The 19,849-nt window shown below is 37.2% G+C and overlaps 3 protein-coding genes across 4 annotated transcripts; 1 reads left to right on the top strand and 2 right to left on the bottom strand.

The window, feature by feature from the left end:
* Positions 1–580: 580 nt before the first annotated feature.
* On the bottom strand, positions 581–9,390 carry LOC143465904 (uncharacterized). 2 transcript variants are annotated; one of them, XM_076964424.1, is made up of 11 exons: positions 9,159–9,390; positions 8,603–8,786; positions 5,172–5,302; positions 4,808–4,967; positions 4,378–4,556; positions 3,084–3,198; positions 2,746–2,826; positions 2,335–2,574; positions 2,027–2,164; positions 1,640–1,869; positions 581–1,295 (listed from the first exon to the last, which is right to left on the bottom strand). In XM_076964424.1, exons 1-11 carry the CDS (start codon positions 9,205–9,207, stop codon positions 1,252–1,254), a joined length of 1,551 nt encoding a protein of 516 aa, XP_076820539.1. In that variant the 5' UTR covers positions 9,208–9,390; the 3' UTR covers positions 581–1,251. The 2 variants fall into 2 exon arrangements, with proteins under 2 accessions (XP_076820539.1, XP_076820540.1); XM_076964425.1 differs by having other exon boundaries at positions 1,646–1,869; positions 9,159–9,389.
* A 2,350-nt stretch (positions 9,391–11,740) lies between these two features.
* Positions 11,741–16,740, bottom strand: LOC143465743 (uncharacterized). Its single transcript, XM_076964204.1, has 5 exons — positions 15,495–16,740; positions 13,088–13,239; positions 12,825–13,001; positions 12,531–12,612; positions 11,741–12,441 (listed from the first exon to the last, which is right to left on the bottom strand). The coding sequence occupies exons 1-5, from the start codon at positions 15,729–15,731 to the stop codon at positions 12,409–12,411; spliced, it is 681 nt and encodes a 226-aa protein (XP_076820319.1). The 5' UTR covers positions 15,732–16,740; the 3' UTR covers positions 11,741–12,408.
* A 963-nt stretch (positions 16,741–17,703) lies between these two features.
* Positions 17,704–19,625, top strand: LOC143465809 (uncharacterized). Its single transcript, XM_076964291.1, has one exon. The coding sequence runs from the start codon at positions 18,418–18,420 to the stop codon at positions 19,621–19,623; it is 1,206 nt and encodes a 401-aa protein (XP_076820406.1). The 5' UTR covers positions 17,704–18,417; the 3' UTR covers positions 19,624–19,625.
* Positions 19,626–19,849: the final 224 nt, after the last annotated feature.

The following is a 19,849-nucleotide window of genomic DNA, read 5'->3' as shown; positions in this document are numbered from 1 at the left end:
AGTAGGCTGTGTTGCAAACTTGTTATCCGTCTTTCACCATAATTAATACAGTCATGATTGTTATAGCTTTGCGGTTCACCTCGGAAGTCAAATATTACAAGCTGATTGCCACACAAGTTGTTAGCAATGAACTTTTCTTTACAGGCTAAAACTTTTTTATTGTCTTAACTGTCCATGTTTACACTTGTGCTAATGCAGAGCATAATGCTAGGCTCATCCACTTCGACAAGTCAATCGAATATAAATTACTTGGTTGGACTTTGCAGTGTAAGGGTTATAAGTTTACCCATAGCGAGATATTGTATTTTAAAATTAGATTTTAAAAATCTCAGGGCTAACCTCCGTTCAAGTTTGAATGATGATTTCATGCATTTGAAACGTTATCTTACGTCAATCTCAGCTTAAAAGACGTTAGCAGTTTGACATGCATGATGTTGTGCAAACAGCGGTTTGATCAGGAAACGACTTAAAATCAAAGACAGACTCGTTCTTAACACTAGCTGGCCGATTTAGTAACTTACGTCATTACTTACAATGCAGTAAGACCGGATTTTAACATGATTTAGAGGTAGAGCTCATATTTGCTGCGTCACCAACCAGATATTTTATTGTAGTTGCATTGTTACGTAAAGGAATTTATTAAGTCTGTGCAAGAAAATGCTGCTCTAAAACGAACATAACGCAAAACTTAAAAGAAAGTAGAATGAAAACAACGGAAAATTTCTTTACTTAATAGCTAAGATTGCATAAAAAACGTTCGGTTTCAAATTGTTATAATAAATCTTATGATTGTTAAAGAAAGAATATTATGCTAAGTTTCCAACGCCTGACCCTCCGCTAATGAGATGATATCACGCCCCTGGCACAATTGATGCCATTTATGGTAAAAGGAATCCGATTTTGTCTTTTTGTTATCAATCTCTTTTCGAAGTAATGGTTTATGGCATGTGGTGGGTCTCAAACACGGTGGCTAATCATAACAAACGAGCTTGTTCTATCAAAAGCCTCATTGTTTGCGTCATTATGAATAAAGGCGACCAGTGTTCCGTCATCATGTTCCATTAAACTACCATCAATTTCGGAGTGCTCTAGCGGTTATTTATATACCGTATATGGTAATAATCTCAACGATTATGGCTTACAAACGTGCATTGTCTGTTTACAAAACCTATTGCTGCGACAACAATTAAACGGCAATGCTGCTGTCGGCCATTTCAGTTCGTTCGATCTTTAACCTGTTTTGATTGGTCATTAAGCTTCTGACAACCAGTCCATGTCTTCTTCGTCCGAGCCGTCTGGAAAGTAAAGAAAAGTTTCATGTTGACAAGTTCTGGCTAATGACTGAAATACGTGCACGACTTGACTACCCTAGCACGAGCAGTGCTGCAAAGAGCGCGTTACATAAATAATCGCCAAAAAAGACTAAAAATCGACAAAATCGCCTAAAAAGACTAAATATTAATTATACAGTACAATTAATTATATCAGTCATTATTGTTCACTGTCCAATCGGCTGTTCAGCAGGGATTTACAAAACGGAGATTTCAGTTAAAGTCGCATTTCATATGAGGCAACCTATCTGCTTAACAGCCACCCTAAAACACTTTTCAATTTTATACTTTTACAAATAAATCAATACCTTCACCTTCTTCTAAGGTAAAACCGGGCCAAGTGGATAATTCGTTGACCGAACCGTTGCCCGTTGAACTAGGTGTGACGTCAAAGTCATTTACAACTAACTCTTGTGGTTCCCACAGTAGCGGAAGTTGGGCAACCCGAGTTCTCAGGAAGTAAGTATTAAATCTTGCGAGTAAGGAGTTCGGCAAATCTTGAACACTGACCCCACCATGCCGCCCCTCTCGATAATCTCTAAAAATATAGCAAAAAGGCATTTATTTTGGGAAAGCACCTAACCCTAGCATGGCAGCTGTTTTGGTGTTAGGCATGATGTGGATGGGTAAACCTGTTCACTATTTTGGACATAACAACGTATTTGTGTTATAAACTAATTGAGTTGGATTCGCACCTGTCTGCTTGGCAGATTTCAAACATTATGTCGCCGCAATACTCTGTGAAGTTTTGTGAATCGTCCATGTGGTATGTGACCTCATATTCGGATCTGTTTGACTGTAATGTCGGGCCAATTTGAACCAAGTGTATTTTCCTGTAAAATAAGAAAGCAGCTTGATTTGAACATAGTATGTTTAAAACACCGCAAAGATTTCATTGCTACAGTTAGCAGGCATTTTCCGGCAAATGCTATACAACTACAAATTACAGTTTATCTAAAACGGAAAAGTATTTAAACCCATGATTGAAAGCCCAGTAGCCTACCTTTCGCGCATAGCTGTCAATGCTAACTCCATAGTCTCCATAGACCTATCTTCATTTCTGCCGGTCGATAAAACAATCCATACCGGTGTATGGAAGGGCCTGTACATCCTTGAACCACTCGGTCTACTTAGCCGCTTGGCCAAGTTCAGCAATGCGGCACCTGTGTAACGTCGATGACGTGTTGTATAAATGCGCGGGACCCGGTGAAGTGCGCGCAAAAACGCATTCTTGTTCGAAAATCTGCGCAAAGTTTCACCACGAATTTTATCTTAAATATCCAAAGCAAACTGATATAACAACAACCAATACCATGAAAACGACTAAAAGCTTTTATGGTCTTTTTACGGCTTACGTGAAAATTCTGTTACTGCAGTATATATTCTATTTTTAAATCGACAGTTACACGATCACCTGTTTGTGGAAATGGACATAACCGTTTTCTCATGATATTGGACGAGTCCAGCTCTAATTCCAGACATTCCATAGGTTAGTCTTCAAAAAAAATGTCCATGAGTAAAATTAGCATGTATTAAAAGATATAGTACATGGTCAACAAAAGCATGATAGTGAAACAGCATGCGTGGTTTGTAAGGATATTTATTGCACGACTTTTTCTTATTCTGCAGAAAACTAAAGCCCTATTATTTACCACACACGCTTTGCCTATAAAATCATAAATAAAACAGACAATGTAATTTTGTGAAAAGTTTTTAATACAAAAATGATGATTTACGATTATATGGCCTCACTTTTTAGTAACTTCTGTGATGGCTTCTTTCATTGATTTCAGCTGATCGTCAGTTGTTTCTTTGCTGACGTCAACAATAAATAATACGTCAGCATGGGAACGCGGTGGACAGGTGTCTAGTTAAAACAATTATGTTCAGTTAACACTGTTAAATGTGGGTTATATGTTTATGTCAAGTTTATAACAATTACAGTTAGGCTAAAACCAATATTTATAAATACAACTAATACATCAAATAGTTTCTTTGTGGACCAAAGTAAACTTTAACGGGAAACAAAAGCTGCTGGTGTCAAAACAACAAAATTAAGCAACATCTTAAAAATTGTATTTACGAAATTGAAAACGATTATTATAAACTTGATGCTGAAGATATAAATACCTAAAATAACAAAATGATTAAAAATAGCTAAAACTTCATAATTTTGCCAGCTAGAGAGTCGATGTCTCCGATAATGTCCGTTATTTGCCGCACTTAATTGGCACTATCAAATATCTGTCATCTAAAATCGCTTTATCTATTTCCCACTTGCCTAACTGGCCAATTTCATTTTACATGCAACAAAGGTGTATTGTTACGACTTGCTGTTAGATTTTAATTTTGCATTACGTCATAACCGTAAAAGCAACGACCCTACCCACAAGTGTAACGTAAAATGGGAGCGTAGAAAATAGGAGAAGTGGAGTTACATATTTTCTATCAAAAGTTTAAAACCAGGAAATTTGTCAGCTGCAGACGTTTTTCCGGATGACGACGAGCTTAGATATTTTTAACTGACTAAACCAGGATCAAATGCTAGACCAAACCCATCTTTTGTTTTAAAAAAGGCCTTTTGACGATAAACATTCTTGACTTAGCAAGGCTTGCCAGTCATCATCTTGCCTATGTTTATTGGATTAATGTAGCTGTCGATGTTTCTGCCAAATGTTTATAACAAACGTCAACTACCGTATTTGAAACTTCAATCAGTCACCATCTTTCCAAACATAGAAATCATATCTGGAAATATTAATGTGATTGTGAAGTTTGTCTATACTCTCTTGTCTGTTTGTCTGTACTATACCCTCGTACTTAAATATGAAAAGGCTAAATTAATGGCGAAACGCGTAAAACCAATTATTATCTCAAAAAAAGAACTTAAATTGCGGGGAGGAAGTTGTCTATCAAAACCTGCAAATTTATTTAAACTAATAATGAATGCTAAATTGTTACGGGCGCGCAAAGTTATGTCGCATACCAATTAAACAATTTCATTGTAAGCTTTTAATTTGCGATATCAACGTATCATAAGACTTACTATCCCGCAATAGATCCTCCAAAGTGCTGAGAGGGTTCTTTATAGGAATCTGACAGAATGGCTGGAAGTTCACTTCGGCTTCGATAGACTGCTCAACCATCTGAAATAATTCTCGTCTGCTGAAGCTGCAGTGAGTGACCAGGTTTCTTTGCAGGCACGTTCTTGCTTTGTTGTATTCACTGAGTGCACAAATGACCAATTTTAACCCGAGCTTTTAAAGAAAATTTATAACGTATTATTCGCGCTTTAACTTGACTTCCAATTATAAGTTAAGAAAGAAATTTCTCAAAAAACTGAATATCAGAAGCCAAATTAAATTATTCACAATTCCCAAAGCAACTAAATGCGACTAAGTATAACAAAATTGCTCACGGGTAAATAAAACTGTAAATTCATAACTTCTAGGCTATATTCATATAGCCGAATTTACCGGCAAAGTCTCTTCAACGAAGACCTGGAGTTGAAAACCAGCTGATAGGTGGCGACACACTCTCTGGCAGCATAAGGGTAGATAGAATCACAATTAGTACCTGCATGCTGGTATTTGGGTACGTCCAACCCTCCTCGGTCACACCATAGGTGCCTGTTGCCTGAATAATGTGCAGATATTAAAAAGGGAAATGAAGCCTTTATAGCTTATAATAAGACGTCAAAAGTCAACATATTTAAGAATTACAATGGTTTTAGGACTATTTGAAACACTTTAAAAGCTATCGTGCAAAGTTAAATAACGATAGAATGGATGATTTTTTAGCTATTTTTTGACACCTGCAAGAAAAGATTATGGAACTTACCGAAAAACGTAAGGTAATTTCTGACGAGAGTTTGCCGAAGATTGTCCGATATCCAATTACCCAGCCGGGAATCTCTCATGCATTCATGGAACGTTTTCAGCATACAACTTCTCAAAATTATATACTTCTCCCTAAACAATTTCGTAACGTTATTAAAATTAGAACACATATCGGCTACCTGTACCATTTATAATTCGTAAAGATACACATATAAGAGATATTAAAATACAACAATGAAATTTGACTACATATAATTCCGACATCTAAAAGTATCGAGACCTTTGGTTAGATTTGGGAACATGACGCAGTTTTGAATAAATTTCAATAAATCGCTGAAATTACGTTACAGGGTACAGGGTACAGGGTACAGGGTACAGGGTACAGGGTACAGGGTACAGGGTACAGGGTACAGGGTACAGGGTACAGGGTACAGGGTACAGGGTACAGGGTACAGGGTACAGGGTACAGGGTACAGGGTACAGGGTACAGGGTACAGGGTACAGGGTACAGGGTACAGGGTACAGGGTACAGGATTCTTATTAAGCGGTTTGAATTATTCTGGTATGAAGGAATTATATGAGGTATAGGGAGGAACCCATAATAATTGGACGGTTGAGGTAAGGTGAACATATTTAAGTTAGACGTTGCTGCAGCATAGATCCGGAGAATTAGTGATACCGATCCGATACTCAGAGAATTATCTAACTCAAAATTTTACGTTTACTATACTTGTTTGTTTGACAATATTTGGCAAAGTATTGTCTGTAATATCTCTGTAAACTGCTGCATTTGCGTTAAGTGATGCCATCGGCATGTTTTTCACTTCCGTGCTAAAAGTACATAGACTTTAGATTGTACATGAATTATACAGTTGGTAGATGCATTATAGACTTATACTGGGTCGAAAGTTTGCCAACTACTGTATACTGTGTATACTTTCTTTGCATAAGTTAGGAAAAGATACCGAATTTGTCGCTGCAAACTTTATGGCCATAGCCATGACATAGGCATACGTCTAGAAATTCGCAAATGTGATGAGTGGAATGAATCAATTAAAGAAAGCGAGGTGCTGTGTCTTATAAAACTTCTTTGCACTCAAACTTTTTACAACATCAGTTGTGATTATTAAAAATACCAACTTTTTACTGTTCTTTAATCGACGCAAACGTTTTTTTGATCTACTTGGGAGCATTTGCAAGTTTGGACAACTGCCGGTTGGTCAGCACAAAAACTCACCAACGTGACTCAAGCGACATAGGTACGCATATAGCTACGTACACCGAAAAGTCCCGAGTCGAAATTACGTGTTTTCATTTACAATGGTCGATAAATTACCGTCTAGGGTTACTCAATATATCGGCGATCCATATATACAAACAAACTCAAAGAACAGAGAAAGTTATATTTCAACGTAAACTTTTGGTGAAAAATGTTTAGCCAATTACATGACGCAAAGCGGTAGATAACTTACGACCATAACTTGCAATGTATGTGTCCTTTGGACGACCATTTTCAATGTCTTTGAAAATTAGACGCCATCTTACATAATCGTCATTTTCTGAAAACACTTTTCGACATTCCACTGAAAATTTTTAACAAGTGTTCTCCCCCTGAAGGCATTATGATGACACAAAAGGATTTGTTTATCCCTTTGTGCGCTGGTGACAGCTTAATCAGATATCTATTCAACTTTGCGTTTGCGGCCAGAATAAAATTAAACGTAATTTGCTTTACGTTTGAAACCTCAAAAATTTAACGCTTAACTCTTTATACATGATTTTAGAGCATAAAATCTTCAAATTTATTGTGTCTCTGTGCAGGCTTAAAATCTCCGGCAGGCATTATGATCTCATCTACTATTATCGGCTTTATCAGTTGTTAATCGGGAAAAATGTTACAGAAAACAAGCAAAACTTCCAGATAAGGAAAATGTTGAAGGTCGATAATCTAGTCACTCTAGTGAAAGGTTTCTCGGCAAAATATACGCTGTAAAAATACCTCTTATATTTAAAATTATTTGCCCCCGTTGTCGTACTTTGATGGGCACAAATATTAATTCATTCAACGAAATAATATCGTCACGGAAATAAAACCATAAATACTGGAATGTGTTCATCACTGATGAGAATAAGGCAAACAGCATATTGAGTTAACAATAGAAAAGATACGTGAGTTTTTTCCATTTAGGTAATTTTTCAAACTATACAGTTTGAACTGACCCCAGTGATGTAACCATTTGGTTATTGATATAAAAGCGCCTGCTCGTTTTTACTGAGGTTTCGTGCGTTAAGAGCTGACTCACCTCACTCACCGCACTGAAAGCGCCTTGTAAATAAATAAGGAATTGTGGTGACGGGACTTGGGACTTGGAGGCATTAATTGGTAAAAGATTATTGTTTATCTGAAAATGAAAAATGATTGCAGTAGAATGGCAGCAGTGCGGTTAAAAAGTAAGCAGCACAGATTAGTATATAGGTACCAAAGTACGTGTAATTGGCTGTAACTATCCTCGTTCTTATATGGCCAAAGAAAAGAATTAAATTCGTGTGGTCAATACACCTATGTAGCCCTCATAACTTATAACTCTATTATTGTGCATCAACAAGGTTTGTCAAGTAAACCTTACACAACGTTAAATGTAAAAAATATAAAATCTGTATTCATTGCTTTGGGTAACAGAAAATGGTCCCAAAAGAACATTATACAGCTCTACAGAAAGTTCGTTGTGTTTGGTTATAATATCCCAGAAAACTCCCAGCAAAACCTAGGTGTGTCGTTATAAGCTGTTATGATTTTTACGAAGCCTAAACATCCTTTTCTAATAAATCCTACGTAAACAACGGAACCGTTTAGTTTTGCGAACTCATTAGCAGTCACGTTTACACAGAACCAATGCAGCTTAAAATCATGGCCAAAAGGATTTTTTGGAAACGGGTGGTGACGTCACAATTGCCGAAATCAAGTTTATTTTAGGAGGCGCCAAAACTTGTCAGAAAAGGACATCTCCCTTATACAAAAAAATCTAAAGTTGCGTAACTTTATAGCCTGTCATGTGCTACCCAGAGCGAAACAGGAAAAAATAGATAAATGACGGAAAACAAGATATTATAGAGCGCGGTCGGTCCTCACATAGATTCGGAAAATTTCAATAACGTGGTAAACAACGAAAACCAGAACCAAATGAAATTTTTGTTTCCAAACCACAAGTTAATGGGATTGCTTGTCAGATTAACTGTTATAAGCTCATCAGACGATGAAAATGAAATTAATATAGAAAAGGTCGGGAAAAACAGCCAGATTTTAATTATGAAAAAGCATAATGACAATTTTTGTCATAAGACAAAGTGATAAAAAATTGAGAATAATTGAATAAGCTCAATAAAATCTACAACCATCAAGACCACAAAAGTTTGAAGAACATGATCACTTACGTGCAATTAACTTCTCTTCTTGAACCGTGACGTAGATTTTCGAAGAACTCATGGCTGCAGTTTTGAGCTTTTTCGTAATAATGAGTTGCTGGGCATTTGCCAAGCATGAAGGTTATTCCAGCGCGTCCGGTGTTTATGGAGTCTGCTGAAGTGCCCATGGGATCAACCGGATTTCCGTTTGCGGCTGATCATCAAGCAAACCGTTAAAAGGAAAGTAATTTGTTGATTAGAGGCATATTTATGGTTAGCTAAATCCACTTAATTTTTGTGGAAAAACATCTTAAGATATCTCGGTAAGAAGTTTTATAAAAATTGGTGTATAAACGTGCCATGCTTTATAAATTGGCCATAATTTAAAAAAATACATAAAACATTTTTAGAGATTTTCCCCCAAAAAATTAATACTAATGATCGTCACACAATTTTGAATATCGGCAAAAACACGCAACCGTTGAATTGTATTCGCGGGTTCATGCTTGCTTGTTCCAACAAAATAATGCAGTACTCTGTAAAACGTTATAAACATTTTAACAGTTTTTATCAGGAGATAACTTACTCAAAATAATCCAAAAGAAAATTAAACTTTCTAAAACCGCTGTAGCCATAATCACAATGTATCTGAAATTTCCCTTTGTACTGAGATACCTGCAAATGCACAGAAAAGATTCGTCGAATTTATAACTTATTCTCTACAAACGTCATATCGAGCCGCAATACAAATAACTCTATTAAACATATTCTCTCCAACTACAAGAAACCTTCGCTGCCTAACGCGTCGAACACGATTATTAACCCAATCGCGCTGCCATAGAATCTGTTTCTTTGTACGAAGATCGCAGACTTTTTCCCTTATTTGATGTTCCGCGAGAAAAACTGCCGTTAGCTTTACTTGTCCAATACATAGTGCCTGAAGCATTTGGTCCATTTGATCGCGAATGGAGAATTGATTAATTATTTCTTTAAGGTCATTTAATCTTTTACAAATAGTTTTTTCATGCGTATTAAATCACCGCAATTTTACTGCCACGTTCGCTAACAGTTATTAAAATCCGTCGTTTGCATTTTATCATAGCGTTGCGGTAATATTAAACGTATTAAAAAATGGCGGTTGACAAATTGCCTGCGGCGGGAATCTCCCCGTAAAGCGAAGAAATATCCCAAGCAATAACAAGTTGGAAATAGAAGCACAAAAGTCTGTGACACATTCTTTGATGAATTGACGACCGCAAATTGCTGGTAACCATTGATGCACACCGGACGCATTTTCGCACTATTAGAAAAAAAGAAGGAAATTGTCACATAATGATGACAAAATTTAACTCGTCTCAAACCTTAACGACCATCTATTATTTCTTCACTGGGCTCACAATAATGCAGCCCCTGTTCGATACCCAGTGGCGCTACCGTTGTAATGTCCTCAGGCAAAGCATTAACGACGCCTGCTCTTGTTCAGTGGTTCTGAAAAACAGTTACAAATTCGGGCATGTTCGGTTCGATATGATACAAAAAATCAAGAAAACAATTATGCAAATGTTGTGTCTATCGGAATGAGCAATGAGGAAACATTGCTCAGTTAAGTCGCGCAAAGACCTTTCTCAGTCCGTGGAAAAAAGTTATGAAACCATACCATACACCAACGTTAGTACCGTAAGTTTAAAGGAAACCTCTATGTACATTAAGTTCAAAAAACGCTTCGTACAAGACGTTCTACCAACAGCGAATGGGTGTGCCTTTGTTTCAACTATATACCCTCACACTTCTTTCGGTAAAGCCCTTACGCCGTTGATTTGGCCTGTCGTGTATACGTAAAAAGTTTATTTAGATGCCGGTGGAGTGTTTTTGCACAATTACTGCAATCACAAGATCAAAAAAGTAAAAAATAATCTCATATAAAACCTAACCATAAGCACGGTATGATTTTAGTAATGGCTGAAAAACAAGTGGTTTTATGGTCTCTCGGCCTGGTTGATGGTTTTAACAAAACACAAACACTATCACGAGCAGGTTTGGGAATTCAGAAGTTGCAATGTCTTGATTCTGTCGGCCATCATGCGTTGATAACGTGGTTTTACCAGATAAGTGGATTTGCACGCATTTTTCGGCTTTGGATTATCGGCTAATGGCAATCACTTGTTACAAGAACTTTGTGATGTGCGTTTTGCAACATGCCTAACAACTGACAAGACCTTTGTTAGAAAAAAAAACAAATTCTTGGAAGTCGGCAATGCCTGAAGCAAGAGTTTAACTTTATGCAAAATGTTATATTATAGCAGGTTTTGGAATGTGAGAACACTATGTTACAAGATTTTAATACTTTACTTTTGTTTTTATGTAAAGATTTAAATTTCCATTAAACTCTAACATCAATGAATCAAGTCTGAAGATGCAGAAGAACGTAGCATCTTTGCAAGTTTATCTTTATGCGAGGATTTTGGTGGATAAAGTAGACGAGATAATGTATAATTTTTTGAGGCCTGTTGCAAAACACTGTTTGATGTGAAAACATCGCCACCATTATTCGTAGATGACTATCAAGGATTAGAACGCAAAAAAATGCGGCCTTTTCAAGATTATGATGTTGTCACAATGCAGTCGCGTTGGCATACCAGAAAAACCATTGTTATGGGCCGTACGACACGTCAAAGCATTCTTTGTGTTTAAAATTGTTTACATGCTTATAAACTGCTTAAACGCTAAATCCAGGTCACGAAATTTAAACAGTATTTTCCGCCGAAATTTCCTAACTTGATGGTTAATTTTCTAAAATCTTGGTTGACCTGCTACCGCCGTTATTGCTAATACTGTACATGTCTTGAGCATAGAAACATTTCGACCATACCTGCTTGGTTTTACGATGGTCAAAGTTGTTCTCGATAACATCTATTCGTTCTTTGACAGGTCATACAGACATGGTTTCTTCATACAGACATGTCGTGTCACATATCTGCGAGCGAAAGGATTTCTAATGAGTTGTCAACTTTTCCCAGTTCAAAACCTGGGGCGTAGAAACCCTATGCTGCCCACGTGCGGCAAAGTGTAAAAACCTTTTAACATGGAATTCTGTTTCAGACATACTTCCTAGAAAGGTGTTGTGGATTGCTGTTCAGCTGAATCCCCAAGAATTGATTAAAAGCGAACCTATCTATATCATGTATTGGTAACCGTCATAAACTGATCACTTTCCAGAGTATATTTCATTGCTGATAGGAGAACGTACAAACATACACAATTCCAAATATAGACAAACGAGAAAAATTAACAAAAATAGCAATATGAAACACAGCACCACAGGTAATGAAATAAATAATAAAATAAAACAAAATTTAAAAGAAAATATACAACGAAACATGTGATATTCACCAAAACATGAATCTATAACTGTTATACTTTTTTGATTTTGGGTTTTAAAAATGATTGTGCTTGTTGCTGTCAGCAAGATATTTTCATTATTATTTTCGTGCATCCCCACAAGTATTAGTGCTGGCTAACAACAACTGCATTTATTTTGGTCCCCACTGCGCTATTGACGAAAATTAAGAATGATGATGAACTGGAATCCACACCACAAATTTGTTTGACTCTCCGTAAATTTAAGTGGTATGTTCACTTGGCTAAAAAGGGTAAATCCAGTTACAAAATATTTCGACAAATATTTGATGGTGGCATGAAGTATATTATGACAAACCATGATTATCGACTTCATAATTTGAAACAAACCTCTCACACCAAAATAAAAGCAAGCAAATATGAAAAGATTATCTTGAAGCAGGGGCAGCCATAAAGTTGTAAAAACGTAATTCAGCCTTTCAACGTTCTTCATTTTCCATAGCAGGCAATCCCTAACAGAAAAACATTGAATTCAATTGCACTTCCTCTGTTTTCACAGTTTTGCAGTCAAAATGTGTCACACTGGCATCGACTTGCTTACTGTTCGCTTAACGGTTTTCGTAAAAAGCTTGCTAATAAACATTAAACCAGTCTGGCCACCAGGAATGTAGCTTATCAAATACCTAAAACAAAAAGTCATGTAAGCATGCAAAAAAGCTAGAAAAACACATTCTCACAAATATACCAACTTTAATCACAAATATATTTGTTGTAAGAACATTCAAAGCTTGCTTTTAATTTTGAGTTTGCCTACTTCACAATTAGGCAGCTCAAAGTCACTATGCACACCAGAATAATAATAATTAAAAAATATGTATGAACAAAGATTGCTCACCAAAGCAAGGCTATGATTTGTATCACGGCTGCAATAGCTGTAAATGTAGAACTTTTCAGCCACATCGCAAAATACAAAGTAGCAAAGAGAGAGCCAAAGTATGCAATAGTGAAAGGTAAACGATCTTTACTTAGAAGATGTTTGGCATGATTCAAAGGGCCCCACAGGAATGAAAAGCTATTAAAACATAATGGGATGTTCATTCACTAACCAAAGAAAAATTTACAACACTAACAACTAATCACAAAAAGTAACATTGTAACCTGCTGATCATAAAGATACTTCCAAGGCTGTAGAGCAGTGCAAACTTTCTTGCTTTTAATAAAAGAAATGGAGCATACATACTGGCCAAAGCAAAACAAAATATACCACCAACAATGCTTCCAGCAAATCCAAACAATCTTTGTGTGCGACTCTGCATTTAACAAAAAGCATAAGGTATAGGAAAGCTATAAATATAATATATACAGTATAGTGTCGAAACAACCAAATCATTAGATAATACATTTTGAATAAGAAGTACACTAAACAATTAGAATTTATGATGATGTGCAGATGCCAAGCTAAAACAAACACAGTATCCTGACCCCAACCAAGGCACTGTGTGCTAGATCAGGGCTTCTCAAACTTTTTTGGTCTGCGACCCCATTTTAGAAAAGAAATTTCTATGCAACCCCTTGAGAAATAGCCTACACGTTAATGATGTTAAAACAATAAACGTCCTATTACAAAACTCAAGTGGTATTTTTGTCTCTGGCAAAATCATACAACTGTACACAATCCACCGAAGTACAGTAGCTGTAGTCTGCAGTAATAAAAGAATCTCGTAATGGAAACAATAAAGCGCAAAAAAAATAATCAAAAAACAATTCAGTGTATAAAAATTAAATTTGTTTCGCGACCCCAAACGGAGTTGCGACCCACAGTTTGAGAAGCTCTGTGCTAGATGCCAAATAGAATCCAGGCGCATTATCCTGCCAAATCCATTCAGTTTGCACACTTACTTTAACAGGATAATTCTATTTCAAACTGATGTACTGTACTTTATCATTTTGTTCAAAGTGTTAGGTCTGTTAGTGTTAGGTCTGCTGTAGGTTCTTCAAACGTTTTGAAATGTCAAAAAACTACAAATGTTCAATTTTGAAGCACTCTGCTTTGTTCAATGAGTTCCGTGATGTCAAGCCAAACGTCCAATGATTTTGCTAATCTGGCGCCAATGCTTGTTAGTTGGTATGCTTTTAACAACAATGTCTCCATGTATAAACATCGAAAGTATGCGAATATTGAATTATTGAATAGCAGAAAATCAATTACAACTTAAGCTGACGAAGTTAATCTTACTCTAAGATCAAAATGTGAGAATTTTGTTGTTAAACCTGAAAATCAATTTACTATCTTAAAGAGAAAATAAACGACACCTATTTTCTCTGGAGTACATAGTTCATAATGTCGACATTAAAGGTTAAACATATTTTAAAAGTGTTTTTAATATATGATGTATGTATATATAAAATATAGATAAAATTAACGAGGGGTTCCCAACCAGAACCATTTTGGAGATGTAAAACCTAAGGAAGGGACCTTTGTGAAAAATATGGCAAGTTCAACCATGAAATATTTTAATTTTGTGCAACCCAATGTCAACTCTAACCACTTGGCAGTGCAAATTTTCGCTTTGCTTCTAAAAAACGAAAATTCGATTTAACAGTTCTTCCGCTTTTTTTTCTCGCTTTAGAAGAAAAAGTTGCCTTTAAAGTTTGCACCTTGACTTTGGGCCAGGGCTTCGGAGCAGGCGTAAATTTTAAATTGCTCCAGCTCCAGCTCCGGAGCTCTCTTTTATCATAAATTAGCTCCAGCTCCAGCTCCGGAGCTTATTGATACCACTGCTCCGGCTCCAGCTCCGGCTCCATTACGTCACAAACTGAGGTTTAAGGATGAACGCTCAATTTGGAATATCTATCTCAATGGGTCAGTCAGTAGTCAGTACCATCGGTTGCAGCTATGAACATGTGACTGCTCTGCTGTCCAATCCCCAGTAATTCTTAATTTTGTGAAGGGTTGCTCTTAAATTATGTGAATTCAGCCAATAGTAGTAGACTAGTAGCATAGCATCTTATGAAATACATCGGAGCCGGAGCTATGTTTCAAACAACTGGCTCCAGCTCCTGCTCCATTTGAATTTCACGAAGAGCTCCGGCTCCAGCTCCGGTGAAAATGCACGGCTCCGGGGCTCCGGCTCCGGGCTCCAGCTCCGGCTCCAAAGCCCTGCTTTGGGCATCCTCCACCCCTGAGATGTCATTGCAAAGTGTCATCCTTTCCAGTCTGGAGGAAGGGCAATTATTTAGATCCCAAGTATTCGACCACCCAAGGAGAATGAAGCTATTGCTAGTTGAAGGCTACACTTCAGTTAACTGGGACACAGTTTGGCCTCAAAGTACGTTAAAACAGAGCTATTACAAAACTTGTGTTGGTAATGGTTTAGTTTTAATGGTGTTTGTTTGCTTTTTTGTTTTTTGCTTAAAAAAATTGAACATATCAGACATTACTCTTGTAAGGGGCCAAGTTCAACAACATGTTAAACGTTTTCTAAGGGTGGGAGAAATAAACAAGGTTGGTTACCCCTAGAATAAACAATAGTTTTGTTTACATTAACACAAGACAGACTCATACCAAAGAAGGACAAAATGGGTCATTTTTAGCTTCACCGAGCCAAGATGATGAGGATGATTCCGTATTTTCAGTGGAGTTTTTCCCAAAAACGGAAGGCATTGATATGTTGACAGATGTAGGGACCCATGACAACAAACCAGCTGTGTCCGACTCACCATCAGATGCAGCGCTGCTTCCCAAAAATGAACTACTTTTCTTATTATTTTTTTCAGCAAGGTATGCTTTCAATTCAGCCATTTTCGATTGTAGTCTGTTTTGATAACCTGGGAAAACAGTTGCCGGAGTGTTATCAGAATAATTAAAACTTGTGATTATAGAAACGTAACTAAACAAAAACCATCCAATATTAATGTCTATGCAGAACGGTCTCACAAAATCAAATCATTTTAAATGTTGGCCTCTTTGTCTGCTGGAGGCCTTCTAAGATGAAAATTGTGGACAAAACTACTTTCGGTATAAGTAGGGCTAAGCCCGTATGCAAAGAAATGAAACGTATAACCCAATAAACAGTTACATACCAGTAGGCTAGGCTACAGCCTGACAGACAAATAACGTATTTTAACCTTTGTAGAGAATGATACAGAGTCTATGGTATACATAACTTATGTTTACTTTTACAGCGTCACTGTTATAACTTTGTCTATTATTTAAATTCCACTCAACTCAGCTGCAAGATTATAGCCTACTTATGACTATTTTCACTTGTCAACTGTGATTAGTATAGGCCTTGCATAACTTTCGAGTATATGTAAATAAGGCAACACAAGCAGTTCACTCCGCTTGTATCGACAACAAAGCCAGAGTCTGCATACGCTGTCCACCTGTATGGAAAAGTGTTGTGATGCACCGGACATGTCCGGTGCACAACATAGCTACCTGTTGGTGCAAAACATAGCTCTCTGGTGCACAAAATGGGTCAAGAAAGCAACTTTGTAAGCTAAGTAATCCCAAAACAGGGGCATGTGGTGCACACATTTTTCTGCCTACTGTTGCAAACCAGTCTTTGAAAATTACGTTGTCCGTTGTACAAAGAACTTGCATTCCATACAGGGCTGTACAGCTGTAAAACTCTCAACTTCAGAACTTCAAAACAGCAGTTGTAGCGTACTGGCACAGAATACTTACACCAATAAAAGGCTAACGGGTGTTGCAATAACCTCAACCTAACCAACAATGTTTTTTTATGCTAAGCCATGAACACTGATCACTGATCAGTGTCCAGTGATCAGCAACCAACAAAAACAACTTATTGACATGAAAGTGAACATCACTGTCAGTATCAGAGGTATTTGGTGAAAACAATTTAGACGCATTCAGCCGTGACGAAACACTTGTGAGCCTTCTGTCTTGTCGATAGATTTGTATGGTTGTATCGTATCGTCACCTTTGAGGCTTTGACTGTTGGGAGCGAAAAGTGTAGACTGGTAAAACAAGAGATACGCACAAAAAAATCAATATGCTCAAATTGTAAAACGTATAAAAAAGTGAGGATATGCAGTATAAGAATCCCGATGATAGGCCAATGGTATGATAATTTTTTTTATCCTCGGACTGAGGAAAGTTTTTGCAAGACTTAACCCTGGCGGTGATACCTCATCGGCAATCATTGCTGACGCTTGAGCAACGTTTTTGGTTGTTTTTTTTGCCTAATTTAGAATTAAAACCGTTCACCCTCGTACCCTGGTCGAATGTGGCCGACAATAAACTGATAAAGAATGCAATCCAATAATATAAAAATTTCAAAATCACTACCGGTGCCCTACCGAAAAGTATGCAAAAATATTTGGCAGCCAAATATGTGTACAGTATTTGCATAAATAATAACATATCTACAGTATTAGTGTTCGTGTGAATAAACATGGCTCGATGGCTAGTTTTTATGCTTTGTATATGCTTATATTTTTGCTCAAAACCGAATTGGGTGTGCTTATCAAAAAACAAATTCTGTTTTGCAAAAGAAAGACACGCGGAAGATCTTAGCCATGTGCAGTACAAGCTTAGCAGTCTGGATTTATCATTTCTACATTAAAGTTATATTTATGTGTTACATATAACCATAATGCATATACATGCATAGAATTATTGCTGTACATATGTTTTTGGTTTTGAATGGAAGTCCATGGTACATGTGATGTACGTTGTTCCACGTGTTTTATTTTTCAACATAACAAAAAAGATGCGTGACCTCACGCGCTGGTGGTGCACTGTGACAACCAAACCACGTGACTCTGTGTCACGTCATAGCATACGTGCAGAAAAACATCTGCATCAGAAATGATAATATGATGACCTTGATTGAACTGGTTGGAAATTGAAAAACAAATACGTCAGAGGTCAAACTTGGCCAGGCTGATGCAACGTTTGAAGAGAACAACGAACGAAAAAGGATTTATGCTAAAAAAAAGCGGATGGTTTGGTTGCGAATCTGGGAGAGTGGATGGAGAGACAGTAAAAAAAAACGAGTGCATAAAAAACGTGATTTACCAAAAATTTGAGTTGTTGGGCGACTGAAGAAAAATAAAAAAAGTGTATTCTGTTACTGCCGGAGTATTCTATTTGAATAAGGCGATTTATCAATAGTTAGAAGTGACGAAACGTCATAAGTTAAACGTCATAAGTGGTGCCCCGATAACTCGGACCCAAGACCTTCACCGTGAGAGTTTATATGCAATAACTTAACAACGTGGGACTTCAGCGGACTTTCGTCATACATTTATCAAGATTTCTACAGCTGTTAATTTTTACGGAACTTCACCCTTCATACTTCCAACTGGTACTGTGTTTTTTATTGTATATTATCATTGATCGTTAATGGCTTTATGTTAAACTTCTCTTATGTTTTCAAAATTGAATTTTCTTAACACATTAGAACACGTTATTGATAGTCATTTTTTTCCCTGAAACATTACCGCAATCGAGCGTTATGTCCACAAGTGCTCCAATAACCATGAGCGATATTGCCACTGATAATGACCTAGTAACCTCAGAAACTTTAACCCCTTCCTCGAACACGTCGCCAGTCTCGGAAGGTGTTAAAACTGACTCTTTTATGTATGGCATTGGACCGTCTCGAACGTCTCGAGTGAAATTTGGCACTGATTACCCTACTAGCAGTCGAAATCCTGATTTCAATCTCTTCCAATCGACTCTAGATTATTATCCTCCTCGCGTTGGAATTAAAGTTTCTTTACCGCCATTTTGGTCAGACGCCCCGCGCGTATGGTTTCAATCAGCGGATGGAGTCTTTAGACAGAACGGAATAATTTCTGAGTATGAAAAGTATGACCTTGTGCTTTGTGCGCTAAATTCAAGACATATGACTCGTGTTGAACATATTATTTGTCATAAACCAGAAGATAAGCCATATACTGCGTTGAAGGAAGCGTTATTAAAGGAATTCGAACTTGATGAATCTCAGAGGTTAAATCAGTTATTGTATAATGTCCAACTGGGTGACTTAAAACCTACCGAACTTTTATTTCAAATGAAAAAGTTACTTGGAAACTTTTCTGATGATAATCCAGTTGTTACGTCTTTGTTGAAAAAGTTATTTCTTGACAAATTGCCATTACATTGCCGTCAAATTCTTGCTGGCTCTTTAGAGGCTGATTTAGATGTCCTTGCTTGGCGCGCGGACGAAATCATGTCACACTCCGATCAAACTCACCCAACAGAAGTCAGCCTCCAAAATGTCAATTCCAATCTTTCTTCCATGAATGCAGTTCTTACCAAACGTGTGGACATGTTAGAAACCGAACTCGCAAGGCTGCGAATGCAACGTCATATTAGCAATAATAAGCCTGATACAAACCAACGCTCGTTCGCCCGACCCAGCCGATCGAGTCGATCACCCCAGCGTGTCCGCTTTTACAGCAATCAATTTCGGCCGAATTTTTCTCCTAATAGCCGAGGTGCTGAATATTCAGGCAGAGCTTTTAACAATGAAAGACCACGCTTCTTTCCTGGTTCCATAGATTCGGCTCAAAGAACTAGGCGCAATTGTAATCCGCCTAATCGCACATCGAATGCTCCCAATTTATGCTTTTATCATAGCAGATATGGCCGAAATGCTTTCAAATGTCAATCACCTTGTGGTTGGAGGCGTGATTCATTGGCAAAAAACGCCTAGCGCCGCCGACAGGTCCATCACAAGTTATCGGCGGCGTAAAATCAAATTCTTTGATGTACATATATGATGATAAAACTAAGCTTGACTTTATGATTGATACCGGATCGCCTAAATCTTTTGTGTGTGCAAAACATTGCTCTGATTTTACAAAAGGGAGTTATTACAATTTTCAAGCAATAAATGGCTCTACTATTAGAGTTGTTGGAAAGAAATGTTTAACTATTTC

The sequence above is a fragment of the Clavelina lepadiformis genome, chromosome 7, assembly GCF_947623445.1.
Source record: "Clavelina lepadiformis chromosome 7, kaClaLepa1.1, whole genome shotgun sequence".
Taxonomy (NCBI): Eukaryota; Metazoa; Chordata; class Ascidiacea; order Aplousobranchia; family Clavelinidae; genus Clavelina; species Clavelina lepadiformis.
The sequence above is the reverse complement of the archived record's forward strand: the minus strand, read 5'-3'. Positions and strand labels throughout refer to the sequence as shown.

What these genes read in the sequence shown, in the direction of transcription:
- LOC143465904 (XM_076964424.1), bottom strand. Translation starts at nt 9,207, where the DNA reads ATGGCTACAGCGGTTTTAGAAAGTTTAATTTTCTTTTGGATTATTTTG. An exon ending in TTGACAGCTATGCGCGAAAG is followed by an intron (nt 2,165 to 2,334) that starts GTAGGCTACTGG and finishes CTTATTTTACAG; the next exon opens with GAAAATACACTTGGTTCAAA. An exon ending in TACCTTAGAAGAAGGTGAAG is followed by an intron (nt 1,296 to 1,639) that starts GTATTGATTTAT and finishes TTTACTTTCCAG; the next exon opens with ACGGCTCGGACGAAGAAGAC.
- LOC143465743 (XM_076964204.1), bottom strand. Translation starts at nt 15,731, where the DNA reads ATGGCTGAATTGAAAGCATACCTTGCTGAAAAAAATAATAAGAAAAGT. An exon ending in ACCCATTTTGTCCTTCTTTG is followed by an intron (nt 13,240 to 15,494) that starts GTATGAGTCTGT and finishes TGTTAAATGCAG; the next exon opens with AGTCGCACACAAAGATTGTT. An exon ending in CAAATCATAGCCTTGCTTTG is followed by an intron (nt 12,613 to 12,824) that starts GTGAGCAATCTT and finishes TTTTTGTTTTAG; the next exon opens with GTATTTGATAAGCTACATTC.
- LOC143465809 (XM_076964291.1), top strand. Translation starts at nt 18,418, where the DNA reads ATGTCCACAAGTGCTCCAATAACCATGAGCGATATTGCCACTGATAAT.